At 32.9% G+C, this 16,111-nt stretch overlaps 2 protein-coding genes across 2 annotated transcripts in view; both read left to right on the top strand.

Annotated features, from left to right (window-relative positions):
- ubl7a (ubiquitin-like 7a (bone marrow stromal cell-derived)) overlaps positions 1–3,873 on the top strand; it is an 8,462-nt gene extending 4,589 nt beyond the window's left edge. Inside the window, exons 9-10 of the mRNA XM_016277769.1 lie at positions 3,063–3,173; positions 3,417–3,873. Coding sequence (XP_016133255.1) covers positions 3,063–3,173; positions 3,417–3,554 — 249 coding nt within the window. The 3' untranslated portion in view covers positions 3,555–3,873. The remainder of the gene's footprint in view (positions 1–3,062; positions 3,174–3,416) is intronic.
- A 753-nt stretch (positions 3,874–4,626) lies between these two features.
- Positions 4,627–12,281, top strand: acot19 (acyl-CoA thioesterase 19). Its single transcript, XM_071582393.1, is given in 10 exon segments — positions 4,627–4,945; positions 4,948–5,053; positions 6,806–6,996; positions 7,408–7,577; positions 8,990–9,109; positions 9,212–9,294; positions 9,391–9,484; positions 9,578–9,658; positions 9,737–9,878; positions 12,154–12,281. Coding segments are annotated over 10 exon segments (1,278 nt in total). The 5' UTR covers positions 4,627–4,782.
- The last annotated feature ends 3,830 nt before the right edge of the window (positions 12,282–16,111 follow it).

Here is a 16,111-nt window from a genome sequence, read left to right as displayed (position 1 = left end):
TATGTATATATACACAACCAGGCCTAAAATTATAACTCATCAAGCACCAAATGCACATAAAGCTTTGGTCAGTATAAAACAGTACTTTAAACAGTATTTTAATAGTAATGCGTTACAATATTGCGTTTCTGCATAAAACATAACTAATTGTGTTATCTAGTTACTTTTTATGGAAAGTAATGCATTACATTACTTTTGTGTTACTTTTTGTCAAATGGGCTGGGGTTTTTAATAACAAAAAAAAACTAAAGTTATATTTTTGGCAACTGTAAAGGCCCTTTCACATCAAAATAGAAATTAGGGCTGATAGAAGTGCCTTTGCACCTCACCCCCAATTTCTCTCAAACAGAAGAGGTGTCGGTGACTATGTTTCCATCCACCTATTTTTATGCACATTTTGGAATATCACATAAAAAAATGCTGGATGCAAACACCAAGATGGCACATCAATTCTAAAAATGCGCATTAAAAACTTACGCGCACAATTGAGTAGGAAAAACTTTTTATCCGATAAGAAAAACTGCACATAAACTACGATGGAAACACATTTACCGAATAAATTCCACCATGCGCATTGAAAAAGTCATGTGACTTTGCACTATGAGACGGGATAACTTGACTAACCAGTGGACCGATCTTGTTCACAGCATCAGCATGTTGTTTTGGTCGTTCTGAAATGCCTGAGGAATGTCTGTCATCAAAGTATTTCTGTATAATTGTCTTACACAACTGCGTTCCCAAACAGCAGGCATCCAGCTCTGAAAGCAATGACTGCATTTACTGTGTTACATCTGCTCGCTCTGAGGCGCAAGTAATTAATTATATATGAAAATGTTTATATTCAGTGGCTTCTCCTAGTTTTCTTAAGAGATATTTAGTGCCAGTTTATTAGAAAGTGACGATTTAGTTCTCGGATGAAACGGTGATTTATTCACAATTTTTTAATGCGATATTCCAGTTTTGCGCATAAAATTAGCATCTTTGAATGGAAACATAGCTAGTGAATTAATGAGAAAAAAGTAACTTTTAAATATCCAAGAAAATAACCAAGTTACTTTTTCAAATAAGTAACGCAGTTATTGTCTTGGATATTTAAAAGTAATGCCTTACTTTACTAGTTACTTGAAAAAAGTAATCTGATTACGTAACTCGCATTACTTGTAATGCACTACCCCCAACACTGTTCGCCAATTGACCAATAACATTTTCAAATTAATTATAACAGTGCAGGAAAATGCAAAATTATTTGGCACAGTTATCAAAATGCAAAGACTGTTTTTCATGGCCAGTACAAAATATTTATGTCTGGTTATCAGTCATTGGCAGATGTGGCAAAAAGTATACAACCATTCAAACATTTGGTGTTGTAAGATTTTTTTGAATGTTTTTGAAAAAGTCTCTTTGCACACCAAGGGTGCATTTGATCAAATTTTGTTATATCTGTTATAATTTTAGTAATATTATAACAATTTAAATGAACTTTTTTCTATTTGTTTTCTTTTTTTAATAATTTTAACAATTTAATCATTCATTCCTGCGATGGTGAAGCTGAATTTTCAGCAGCCATTATTCCAGCCTTCATTCTAATATGCTGATTTGGTGCTCAAGAAAAATGTCTTATTACTATCAATTCTGAAATAACGTAATCATTTCATAACACTGTTACATGTAATCTTTAGCAGATCACAAAATAAATATGAATTGTTCATGCAGTATTTTATCATTTTGCGATGTCTAAATTCACTTTAATTTATAAATGATAGGTTTTAGTTTTTAGCGTTTTATTTTTATTTGAATTAAAGCAGTATAAAAATGTAGGGTTCATTTACATGACAACAATACACTAAAAACAGAAATGTGTTTCCTTTGTGTTTTTGAAAAAGCTTTGTGTACAGACAAAACATCAGAACGATCCCAGTTCACACGGATCTATGAAAACGACAAAAAATGCTGTATTATTCATACCAGGCCAGTAGATGGCGATGTCACTTTGTAAAGAAACTCTACGCACATGCACACATATCTATGCACACATATAATACACAAGCGCAACGTTTTCACAAATGTGCGTTTTTGTAGTTTTTTGAAAAAGTCTCTTTGCACACCAAGGGTGCATTTGATCAAATTTTGTTATATCTGTTATAATTTTAGTAATATTATAACAATTTAAATGAACTTTTTTCTATTTGTTTTCTTTTTTTAATAATTTTAACAATTTAATCATTCATTCCTGCGATGGTGAAGCTGAATTTTCAGCAGCCATTATTCCAGCCTTCATTCTAATATGCTGATTTGGTGCTCAAGAAAAATGTCTTATTACTATCAATTCTGAAATAACGTAATCATTTCATAACACTGTTACATGTAATCTTTAGCAGATCACAAAATAAATATGAATTGTTCATGCAGTATTTTATCATTTTGCGATGTCTAAATTCACTTTAATTTATAAATGATAGGTTTTAGTTTTTAGCGTTTTATTTTTATTTGAATTAAAGCAGTATAAAAATGTAGGGTTCATTTACATGACAACAATACACTAAAAACAGAAATGTGTTTCCTTTGTGTTTTTGAAAAAGCTTTGTGTACAGACAAAACATCAGAACGATCCCAGTTCACACGGATCTATGAAAACGACAAAAAATGCTGTATTATTCATACCAGGCCAGTAGATGGCGATGTCACTTTGTAAAGAAACTCTACGCACATGCACACATATCTATGCACACATATAATACACAAGCGCAACGTTTTCACAAATGTGCGTTTTTGTAGTTTACACTGAGACTACATCGTTTTCAAAAACTCGCACTTTGAAACCCGTTTTCCAAAGTTTGCATTTTCAGCCCGCCAAAACTCTGTTTTCTTGTAAATGAGCGGCCAAAACGCGTACAGAGTTTTCAGTTTTTAGTTGAAAACGATGTTGTGACCCCTTAATATCAGAACTAGTTAACAGATAGTAATGATAATAATTGTTATCAGCTGGAATGTAACCATCAATGTGTCTATAAATGTTTTAGATTTGCATAAACTAATTTGAAAACCGAATACATCTGTGACAGGGTCCGTCTTCAGGAGTGTCCCCAATCCCTGCAGGCACTCCTATAACCAACAACCTGTTTAACCAGGCACTGCAGCAGGCCCTGCAGGTGTCCAGCATGTCCAGCTTACATGTGAGTAACCACCGGACATCCAGTGACATTTTACACCAGATTCATCTTTATAGAGTCCATCATCAGCCCTTCAAATAGAGATGTCGCAGAAAAATGCATGCATTCTTCCTATGACTGTTAGCACAGCTTGAGTTGCATGCATCCTGTTCCTTTTTATATGCAGTGAAGTCTGATCACAATATAATGTTTTTTTGGTAAAGTGGCATTACTGATTCTGGAGTGACTCTGTTTGATAATGTGTAGAATCAGTGGCAGTCGCAGCTCCAGCAGCTGCGGGACATGGGCATCCGTAATGAGGAGCTCATCCTGAGAGCCCTGCAGGCCACCGGCGGAGACATCCAAGCGGCCCTGGAGCTCATATTCGCCGGAGGCGCACCATGAATCATTTTCTGAAGTAAAACGTTGCTATGATGTTACAACGAAGGCAGATTTACCACTATATATTCAATATTTTAACTGCCTAGTTGAAAGTGTGGTTTACTTTTAACTTATGTTTGTCTTTTATTTTTAGACATGTACATTGAATGCGGTGCTATCAGCTGTTTGAAGAGTAGGCCTAGTTTAGGGCACACGTTACAATATATCACTTCTGCTGTGTTAATAAAATGTGTTCAGTCCCATAAATATTGATAGCTAAAAGCTAAAGTTTGATGTTCAGACAATCATTGTTTTGGGTTTTTTTTGTCATTAATTAAAATCTTCCATAAATACCATAACGTTTGGTGCTCTGTATTTGTGTGCAAGGATGAAACTTGGCATGAAATGGAAATTGACTCGATTTTCTAAATGCATGTTAATGATTTTTTATCCACGAATGTTTCATTGTGTTATTTATTTTTGACCTCCCAATTTTTTTATTAAAATGTCATACTCTAGCTTGATCTTCCAGTGAAACAACAGCATTTCAACTGGAAATTAGTGCATAAATCAACCTCAGCAAGATAAATATCAATAATTTTTTTAAATTAAAATGTATATATTACATACTTTCTATATTCATATAGAAATAAGCAGTGATAGTTTGCATTTATGTTTATAAATGAGCAGAATATCAATCCTAATATATTAATATTTCTATTAAAATGTGTTTTCTAATCAACTATCACAAATTGCAACAATATGTATCACTATATAACAAAAATAACAACTGTTATAAGAACAAAAACCACCATAATGATATTAATATCAATAATATCCAGATTTGATTGCATTATTTATTTGCTTTAAACGATAGTAAATAATTAATAGGTAAACAAACAACAATTCCCGCATAACAAGACTACAGTATTCCCAGTTTTCCTACAGACCTGATTATTTTGCTCATTTCAGTGTTCTAAAATTAGTCAAGTTTTATGACATTTTATGTCAGGAAATCCAGTCACTTTGGTCAAACTATCTACATAAGACTTTTATCATCGGTTTCAATAACCTGTAACGTTTTTATGGGCTTGTTTATCTATGAACTTCAGGTCCAAAAAAGGAGCTGTCTGCGTGAACCACCGTGCTATAGGACAATGACCAGCTTAAACGTCTTATAAAAAGCCTTCGCCACAGTTTGGATTGATTCAGACTTTCCAAGCGACTCTGCTGTCCATTTGTGAGGTATAACATGGCTGAGCACGGTCCTGTACTTTATGTTCATCCTTCAAGCTGCTTGGTTGATGAGAAAACGGAGGTAGAAGTTAAGCACTTACCTGTTAAAGGTACACTACTACATCTTAAACCATCACACAGTCACAGTTTTGATTCTAAAAGGACTTACTGGATCATTAATACACAGTTTCCAGAGATAAAAGTCTTGGCGGGACATTTGAGGGAGTTGAAGGCATGGGTCTGCTGTGGAGTATGAAACCTGTTCCTAAAAGTAAACCAGGTCGCCGGTAAATAATTAATAAAGCGAGCGATAAACAACCGTGCATGAACTTCTAATTTAAAGGGACAGTTCACCTTAAATTAAACTGGTTTCATTTACTATCTGTACGTCATACCAAAAGTGTATACTGTTATTTTTCTTTGTAAATCGAAATGGTAATTTTATCATAAAGGTGCTAACATTAAAAAAATAAACAAATAATGACATAGGAATAAAAGGCGTAACATTTCCGTCACACGCTTGAGGTATTCGGCCAATCACAACGCACTGGATAGCTGGCCAATCACAGCACACCTCGCTTTTTCAGACCGATGAGCTTTGTAAAAATCGACGTGTTTCAGAAAGGCGGGGCATAGAGGAGAAACAATAATGTACAGTATGTGGAAAATAATGTGTTTTTTTAACTTTAAAACGCATAAACACATTTCATTACACCAAATACACAAAATAATGTTCTTTTTAGCAGCATCATATGACCCCTTTAAGATATTTTTGATGAAATCCGAGAGCTCTCTGATGCGTCACCCTTAGGGTGCCATTTTGGATAGTATCACGATGCATGCATGTCCTTTTTCTGCACGTAAACCATGCATGCACCTGATGCTGCTGAGACAGAACACGCAGGCGCTGTGCCTTGTTTACATTCAGAGGAGAGCGTGCACATGCATTGTGGTACTCTCCTAAATGGCACCCTAAGAGTGATGCGGAGAAGAAGAATTGCTGAATAAAGTTGTTATTTTAGTTTTCTTTGCGCTCAGAAAGTATTCTCGTAGCTTCATAATAGTACAGTTGAACCACTGATGTCGCAAGGACCATTTTAACGATGTCCTTACTACGTTTCTGGGCCTTGATCGTGGTAGTACCCTTGCTGTCTATGCAGGGTCAGAAAGCTCTCGGATTTCATAAAAAAAAAATCTTAATTTGTGTTCCGAAGATGAACAAGGTCTTACGGGTTTGGAACGACATGAGGGTGAGTATTTAATGACGGAATTTAAATTTTGGGGTGAACTATCCCTTTAATATGCTTTTGTTGTTCACAATATTTCAGTTAGCAATTTTTCAACTTATGTTTAAAATAGCCCTATTTAACAGCGGAATCCCTGGTGAAAAACTACATTACCCATGATGCTTAAAGAAAATTCTACCAATCAGAGAGCCACCATGAGTAAATGCACCAAAGGAGCACAGAGGTCCGCCTATTCCATGAAGCAACGCTAATGACATTATAGAGTCTTCCCACGGTCTCAAAAATACTTATATATTTGTATGTATATTCAGATTTAGCAATAAACTTAAAATATGTTGTTCCTATAATTAACAACTTTAAATTGATAGTTTTAGATTTCTCCATCGTTTTTAATTTAAATAGTAGGTCCGCCTATTCCATGAAGCAACGCTAATGACATTATAGAGTCTTCCCACGGTCTCAAAAATACTTATATATTTGTATGTATATTCAGATTTAGCAATAAACTTAAAATATGTTGTTCCTATAATTAACAACTTTAAATTGATAGTTTTAGATTTCTCCATCGTTTTTTAATTAAATAGTTTTTTACAATGCTTCATAAAATTGTAATTCTTTCCCTAATTAAAGCTGTTAAGCACACAGTCACAGTCTAGTATTTTTATCTTTTTAATAAGTAGCATGTCAATGTGGTGCATTTGTGTCTAACTTGAAACTGAAGTGAAAAATGCATGGGAAAATCTTTTACCATCATGGACTGGACTGACAGATAATTCTAATTTGAATTGACAGATTTAGGAAGAGCAATGTCCAGACACACGTTAAAGTGACGTTTTCTGTGTATGAAGGACACCTTGCTAGGGGCTTTAAGCATCACATACCCCTCACATCAGCTACTGCTGAATGCTGGTATTTGGCCCCTGAAGTCTAGAGGGTTGAAGTGACAGAGGGTGAGATAAAGGGGACACTCTTCATTCCTCCAGGTTTGGATTAGCGATTAGATGCAGTCCTTGCCCATGTATCACTAGTATAGTATTTGCAATAATTTTGAATTCTATTTAATCTAATAACATAAATATAATAATAAATTACATAATATGTTAGTTTAATAAATGTATTAATTAACATATATTTAATTATAATATAAAGTATGCTGTCATTTTTTAAAGAAATTAATACTTTTATTCTGCAGTGATGCATTAAAATGAACAAAAGGGAAGGATTCAATTCAAAACATTCAGAGACAACACGAAATATGTATTTTTATTGTGCCACAAGAGAAGCGTTTATTTGACCTTGTACATTTAGATGAATGTAAATCATTGTACGTTCTGTCTACTTCTACAGAGACTTGAGGGACTATCCGTTTATATGTGTGTGGTTTTGTAATGCAGGTTCTGGCCCCTTTCCTGCTGTGCTGGACCTCTGGGGAGGGCAGGGGGGTCGTGTTGAGTATCGCTCAGCGCTCCTGGCGTCCCACGGCTATGTCTCGCTGGCTCTGGAGTACATCGGGATGCTGACTGCTGAAGGAAAACTCCATCACTTGGACAACTCCTACTTTGAGGTACATGTGTGCTACACAACAACTAAAAATATAATTCTGATTAACGGATAGGCAAGTAATTAATGTATATTTATATGTTAATAAATAATTAAGATATTTTATTGTTTTGAGTCTCTTATACTTACCAAGACTGCATTAATTTGATCAAAAATAGTGCATAATCAGTAAAAATTGAAATTTGATTATAATTTAAAATAGTTTTCAGTTGTAATATATGTTAAAATGTGATTTATTCATGTGATGCAAAGCTGAATTTTCAGCATCAGTACTTTAGTCTTCAGTGTCACATGATCCTTCAGAAATCATTCCGATGATTCATTCTGATTTGCTGCGCAAGAAGCATTATTATTATCAATAGTTGTGCTGCTTCATATTTTTGTGGAAACTGTAATGCAAGTTAAAGTTTTTTTTCCTATTCATCAAAAAACAAGCAAAAAAAACAACAACAGGTTTCACAAAAATATTAAGCAGCAAAAGCTGTTTATTATTAATAATATCAGTAAAAATTGAAATTTGATTATAATTTAAAATAGTTTTCAGTTGTAATATATGTTAAAATGTGATTTATTCATGTGATGCAAAGCTGAATTTTCAGCATCAGTACTTTAGTCTTCAGTGTCACATGATCCTTCAGAAATCATTCCGATGATTCATTCTGATTTGCTGCGCAAGAAGCATTATTATTATCAATAGTTGTGCTGCTTCATATTTTTGTGGAAACTGTAATGCAAGTTAAAGTTTTTTTTCCTATTCATCAAAAAACAAGCAAAAAAAACAACAACAGGTTTCACAAAAATATTAAGCAGCAAAAGCTGTTTATTATTATTAATAATTGAGCAGCAAATCAGTATATTAGAATGATTTCTGAAGGATCATGTGACACTGAAGACTGGAGTAATGATGCTGAAAATTCAGCTTTGATTACAGGAATAAATTATATTTTAAAATATATCATATTATATCAAATATATTTTACAATATTAATGTTTTACTGTATTCTTGATCAAATAAATGCAGCCTTGGCAAGCATAAGAGACTTTTTTCTAAAAAAACATTAAAAAATCTTATTCTAAACTTTCGGCCGGTAGTGTATATGAAAATATATTTATTAAAATTAAATGACATTTCTACTACCTATTTGTGTATGCATTAACTAATCTGACATTATTTAATGTTTGCTAATGCTGAAGTGATTCTAAAATAATTCAGTTATATGTAAATTAAATTATAATATTTAATTAAATTGGAAATTAATTAAATACATTTTGAATTGAATTAGTTTATTAATTTAAAATGTATTTTTCAATATTTCATACATTTTGATTTTCACATTGGAGAGGGAAAATAAGGTATATACCCTAATATATACCTTGAAAGTATTTAAAGCACATCAAATAAATTTTTGTTTTCAGACTGCGTTCACATTTCTACAAAAACACCCCAAAGTTCATCCTGACAGAGTGGCAGTGATGGGGATGGCATTCGGTGTGTCTGTAATGCTGGGTTTGACCGCATACTCAGAAATTGTAGAGGTAAAAACCTCATAAGTTCTCATTTACATCAATACAGTGGAGATTCGATGCAGATTCATTGATACAATGTATTTTTCTGTTTAACTGATGGCAACTTTGCAGCCCAGGTGTGTGGTTTGTGCGAGCGGGTGTCACATCATGCCGCTCAAAGGATGTTTGGCGGATGTCTATGCAGCACTACAACAGTAAGAAACACCGTTTTCACACAACAGGCATTATTAAGATGCATTATGTTATACAAACTACATACTAGTAATGTCTGTCATTCTGTCAACACCAAGAAATGTAGACAAACTCCACTATGATGAAAAGATGAGAATAATTTGGCGGGATCTGTTGCTGCCAGTACCAGATGACCCTTCCAAGAAAGTTAAGGTATGAAAATGATGCATTTACTTTGTAATCGGTATATAATATTCAGTTTTGTACTACAAAGAGTCATGTGCTTGCAATTCATGTTTTTACCAGATGGGTGAGATCAAATGTCCTGTTTTATTAATCGTTGGAGAGGACGATCAAAACTGGCCGGCTGCAGAATCTGCAGCGGATGTGAGTCGATCCCTTTAATACATTCAAATGTTTCATCTCAGGCCAGTGATTGAGCCGATCTCATTTCCTGCTCGACAGATTAAGAAGATGATGGAGAAGGCTGGGAACAGTCACCTCCTAACGGTTGTCTCGTATCCTGGAACGGGTCACCTTATTGAGCCGCCCTACAGAACTCACGTCCGATTCAGTGATTTCAAGCTACTGGAGGCAAAGACCAAAGGTGAAAGTCTAATACATGTGTAATCAAGCTAGTTGTTTCACTGTATTTGAGCAGGCTAGCCCTTGTTACGTTAAAATTATGGGTACAATCATCACTGACTTCGGAAACTTCACACTGGACTTCAAGCAGCTTGAATTCTGTGCATCTCCAGTCTTCCTCCAGACTCCAGACCTTGATTTCCAAATGAAATGCAAAATTTACTTTTATCTGGAAAGAGGACTTTGGAGCACTGAGCAACAGTCCAGCTCTTTATCTCCTTAGCCCAGGTAAGATGCTTCTGGCGATGTTTCAGAAATGGCTTGGTAGGTCTTTTCCTGAAGATGTCTGAGCGTGGTGACTCTTGATGCACTGACTCCAGCTTCAGTCCACTCCTTGTGAAGCTCTACCAAGTGTTTGAATCGGCTTTGCTTGACAGTATCCTCAAGATCATCCCTGTTGCTTGTGCACCTTTTCCTACCCATTTTCTTCCTTCCAGTCAACTTTGCATTCAATATGCTTTGATACAGCACTCTGTGAACAGCCACCTGTGATGAGTGGGGGCGGGCCGAGAGCCGTGGGAACAGAGCGAGACCGGTGGAGTAATTGATGATGAGCGACACCTGCACCACTCACTGGTCTCGAGTCCCACGGAGGAGCTCCGGAAGTATAAAAGGAGGAGTTACGACAGTGAAAGACAAGAGAGGACCAGGCCTGGATTTTATTTTGTGTTCTGGTTTTGTTTGTGCGTGACAGTCGTCCGCGAGGGGCTGTCGCGCTATTTTGTGTTTGTTTATTTTATTAAAGTTTTCTTTGAGCGTTCGCCGGTTCCCGTCTCCTTCTTCCAGATCTACAAACGTTGTTACACCACCCCTTTCAGTAATAACCTTCTGTGATTACCCTCTTTGTGGAGGGTGTCAATGATTGCCTTCTGGACCATTTCCAAGTCAGCAGTCTTCCCCATTATTGTGGTTTCAAAGAACAAGAGATACCCGGAATTTATATTGTAGAGATGGTCATTTAATGAAACTCAAATGTAAATATTCTAATATTTTGTGATACTGGATTTTTGACGTTCATGAGCTGTAAGCTCTAAATCGAAATAAAAAAAAAACTTCTGAAATGTTTTACTTTACATGTAATGGATCTAGAATATATGAAGTTACAAAAAAACTGATTGGGCATTTGTTGCATCCAGTGGGAACATAATTACTGATTATAATGACTTATACTGTTTTTACACGTTGCGTTGCATCGTGCTGCATAAACATAAAACCATGTCTGCATTTGTGATCGGAGAAATTACAAACAACAAGCGCTACTCTACACTGCCCAAAAAACTCACTTTAAATATAAAAAAGATCAAATATAAAAACTCTTTAAATATAAAATTGAAATTGCATCATATGACCCACTTTAAACATTTATTTTTTGCAAAAATGTGAACAGTATGTTTTTATTGCAACCGATTGCCACATTTTAAATGTTTCACATTTATACAGAATTACAATATTTGCATTTCATAATTTACTGTTTAAATTTAATTCAGTAGCTCATGTAGTCCAGATTTTAAGTTTATACAGAAATTGGATTTGAAAAATAAATATAACCAGAGAAATTCACTAGAGAATGACAACTTGCACAAGTCTCATAACCTATGGAAGCCCGTTTCCGCCACTAAATAAAAAAATATAATTCTGTAAGTCATAATAATGAGAAACTTTCTCAAAATTATGACTTAGTATCTCGTTATAATGAGAAACTTTCTCGTAATAATGACTTAGTATCTCGTAATAATGAGAAACTTTCTCGAAATAATGACTTAACCTAATAAAAAAAAAAAAGAAAAAAAAAAAACTAATCCAAAAAAAATAAATAAAAAAAAATATCCATCCATCCATCCATCCATCCATCCATCCATCCATCCAGAAATGTGTGGGTCAAATTGACCTGCTAACATCACAATCATAGTATAAATTGCTAACATCTCAGAGTGTCGAAACTTTGCAGGCATGTTCATGACCCTAAACAAGAAATAATTTCACAATTTCAAGAAAAACATCCAAGTTTAACCAGTATTTCCAGCAACTCAAAAATGTGCTGTGGGTTATACTGACCAGGAATATAACATAAGGGCTAGTCTATGGATAATCTGTTATCTTATTATGATTTTTTCCCAAGCAGCATGCTTTTAAATGGGAAGTGAGATGTCATATACACAGACGGATAGATGAATGTGCTGTTGTTGGCACATGTGTTGTATTTCAGGAGGTTGAAATGACATTGCTTTGTATTGTAGTGGTGGTGCTTTGGGGAGGAGAGACGGTTCCTCACAGTCGAGCTTAGGAGGAGTCCTGGCAGAAAACTCTGGCTTTTCTTGAGGAGCATCTCTATGACAACAGCAGAGAAGTTACACACTGCTGCTAACCATTTATAAATACTGTATCTACAATCTAGATGAGACTAACTCATCTTCAATGTGCCTTTATACAGTAATACTGAAGAGATCAATAGTGTTAATTATAATTTAAAAAGTATTGATTATTACATTATTGCAATGAATTATGAATGAATTATACTTAAATATTAATTTAAAATGTATTCATATTTTAATAATTAGTAGTAATTAAAGTATAATATATTGTTGGATAATAATTTTTTATTAACAATAGTTAAAGTTTTATATTAATAATAATAAAAAAATACAAATTTTATACTTTTACTTTTTAATTTTAGATATTGATCTATATTTCAAATAATTATAGTTAATTTATTATTTGATTTAAATAATTAGTAAAAATTAGTCGCATCCAAAATAAAAAAATTTGTTTACATAATATAAGTGTGTATACTCTGTATATTTATTATGTATATTTAAATAAATAAACACACATGCATGTAGATTTTTAAGAAAACTATATGTTATGTTTATATTTTAAATATATTTAATTTTATATATAATATAAATTATCTGAATATAAATTTATACATGTAAATATTTTCCAAATATATACTGTACATGTGTGTGTGTGTGTGTATATATATATATATATATACTGTATATACATAATAAACAAACACAGTACACACACATATATTCTGTAAACAAAAACTTTTATTTTGGATGCGATTAATTGCGATTAATCGTTTGACAGCACTAAAAATATCTAATTATTTAAAAAAAATAAAATGTAAATGACACATTTTTTTACATACAGAAATTGAACTTGAGTTGATGTTAACGTGTAAACCTTGAGATGTTAGAGAAAAAACTATTTTCTTTTCACATTTAGACAACTTACTGAAGACCTATGTACATCTTATTTGCACTGATGTATAAAATTAAAAGCATCAATTCTATGTGATGGTGCAATTAAAAATGCCAATATCTAGCCTACCCTTCAGCTTCTGTTAGTTTTTGTTTTTAACTCCTGAGCTTAATTCTGGTGTCGCACATGCTTCCAGTAATTAAAGAGACGTTGAGTAATTTAGTGGTTCACTGGCCCTGAATATCCAATGGTCTTTTCCAGCCAGAAAGTGTGCTGTCTTGTTGGGCTCCTTGATCAAAATATCAGGGCAATCAATGAAATCTTTGTGTTTTTATTTATTTCATTTTTGTCTAGCTTCAATTGATAAGTTGTGTGTTTACTTCTTTTGATACCAAAAGAAGTGTCACAAACTCCCGCTGCGACGGGGATGACAGACTGCTGTGTGACGCTGCTGCCAGCTCCAGACAGCCTGCCAGAGGGTCTCACACGAGCAGAGCATTAGTCCTTTCACCGTTCATGTTGACGATAACATTTGTCTCATTTGTCAATGCGCAGAATGAGGCTGATATCAGAAGTGACACATCTCATAATCACAGCTGTGCTTTTGTAGTGTGTTCTTCCAGAAAATATTTCAACTTCTACAAAGGAAAGCATTCACATAATAACTGAATGGAAAACAACAACAACAACTGTGTTCCTAGGACTAGCCACTTTTTCAGAAATATTAGGTTGGGGCCACATAGCTGTGATTTAATTGCATCAGATTGCCACATATTTTTTAAATGTTATACGTTTATACAGAGTTACAATATTTGTGTATTACCGTTTTACGTTTCTGCATAAGATTTTGCATTTCATAACTTTCATAAGTTTTACTGTTTAAATGTAATTCAGTAGATTATGTAGTCACGATTTATACAGAAATTGGATTTTAAAAATAAATATACACAGAGAAATGCACTTAAGTAAAAAGTCTAACCTCAAAATGTAGAACATAAATAAATAAATAAGAAGCTATATTTTGTATTATATCAAATTAAAATTTTTAATGTAATACATTTTAATAATATTATAAATTTTAAGGGGGTCTGAATACTTTCCGTACCCACTGTATGATATTTTTTATCATATGAAGCAGACAGAAGAAAAATAATAAATTTTAATTTTATGAGGAAATTATCTTTTGTATTATATCAAACATTTTAAAATGTAATACATTTTGATAATTAATATGATTAAATATTATATAACATTATTTTAATCATATAAAGCAGACAGTAAACATGTAATAAATATTTTTTTATTCATTTTACTAAGAAGTTATATTTTGTATTGTCATTTTAAAATGTAAATTTTTAAAAAATAATTGTACTAAGATATGTTTTATATTATATCAGATATATCCTTTTACATTTTAATTTAATACATTTCAATAGTATTATAAATATACACAATTATTTTAATCATATAAAGCAGACAGTAAACATGTAATACATATTCTGTATTCATTTTACTAAGAAGTTATATTTTGTATTGTCATTTTAAAATGTAATAAATATATTTTTTAATAATTGTACTGAGAAATATTTTATCTCAAATATAGCCTTTTAAATTTAAATTTAATACATTTTAATAGTATGATAAATATTATATAAAATTATTTTAATCATATAAAGCAGACAGTAAACATATAATAAATAAATTTTGAATAACTTTACTAATAAATATTTTGTATTATTTTAATTTAATTTAACACATTTTAATAATATGATAAATATTATATAACATTTTCAGTCATATAAAGCAGACAGAAAAAATAACGAATAAATAATATTTCAGTTCATTAGGAAGTTATATTTTGTTTTATATCAAATGCAGCATTTTAAAATATAATACATTTTAATAATATGATAAATATGATATCATATTTTTATATGACAAAGCAAGCAGTAAATGTAATAAATAAATAAATAATCTCAGATTTGAATACTTACTATGATGAACATTATAGAATTATTTTAATTATATAAAGCAGACCGTGAGGATTGTTAACTAAGAACAATATATATCTGTTTACAATATTGAGCATGTTATTGACTTTTTCAAGATTCATGTTTAGAATCAAAACACTGATCAGATATGTGTCTGTCTGTCCTGTCATTGTAATCAAAAGTGCTTTTGCATTAAAAAAGATGAGAGAATCGTGTTGCATAAAATGTCTAAAACCTTTTCACTTATTCCAAACAGCATCGCCAAATAATTGACTAACTGCAAGACCGCACACAACAACAAAGCAGCGGTTTAAAGACTAATAAACTCACGGCAAGTCGGATATGTAATCTGATTAATGATGTGTGATGATAAGCATGTCCACAATATGAAGTGCCGGTCAACATTACCTTAAATGAATGGCATTGATAAACCAGACCAGTGCATTTATTTAATATCCTAACTCACATTCCAAACACGTCAGGCTCGGTGAAGATTTGCTGCAAAGATTTTGATTGATACATTTGCATTTTGTCTGGGTCTGTAAATGTCTACAGATGCCAAAAACAGCCTCGAGGGGATGACAAATGTGTTGGCTTGGTTGGTATGTGGCTTCTAACCACAGCTGTTGACTCTGAGATCATAAAATCTGCCTTTGAAAAGTAAAAAAATGTATTTCTGTGATTTGTAGGCCAGATGCGCTGTGTTTATCAGTATCTGTGCCACAGCCACTGCAGGCGTTAATTTCATTCGTGCAATCATTTGTTGGTGATATTTGAGGGACTCCTGTCCAAAATGTGGCTTAAAATTAGTTTTAGCCTTGAAGAAGTGAGTAGTGATTTTAATAGAGATGTGTTTAAATTGATGTACACTTGTATGGAAAATTGCATCAATCCACACAAATATGTGTCAGTATTACAATATTTTAAGACCACTCCAATTTTTTAAAAATTAAAATAGATCATCTTTGTTTTGTGCGTTTTATCAAGAAAACTGTTC

This window comes from Sinocyclocheilus grahami, unplaced genomic scaffold (assembly GCF_001515645.1).
Source record: "Sinocyclocheilus grahami isolate Dianchi unplaced genomic scaffold, SAMN03320097.WGS_v1.1 scaffold115.1, whole genome shotgun sequence".
In the NCBI taxonomy this organism is placed as follows: domain Eukaryota; kingdom Metazoa; phylum Chordata; class Actinopteri; order Cypriniformes; family Cyprinidae; genus Sinocyclocheilus; species Sinocyclocheilus grahami.
Note: the sequence above shows the minus strand (reverse complement) of the source record. Positions and strands in the feature narration are given on the sequence as shown.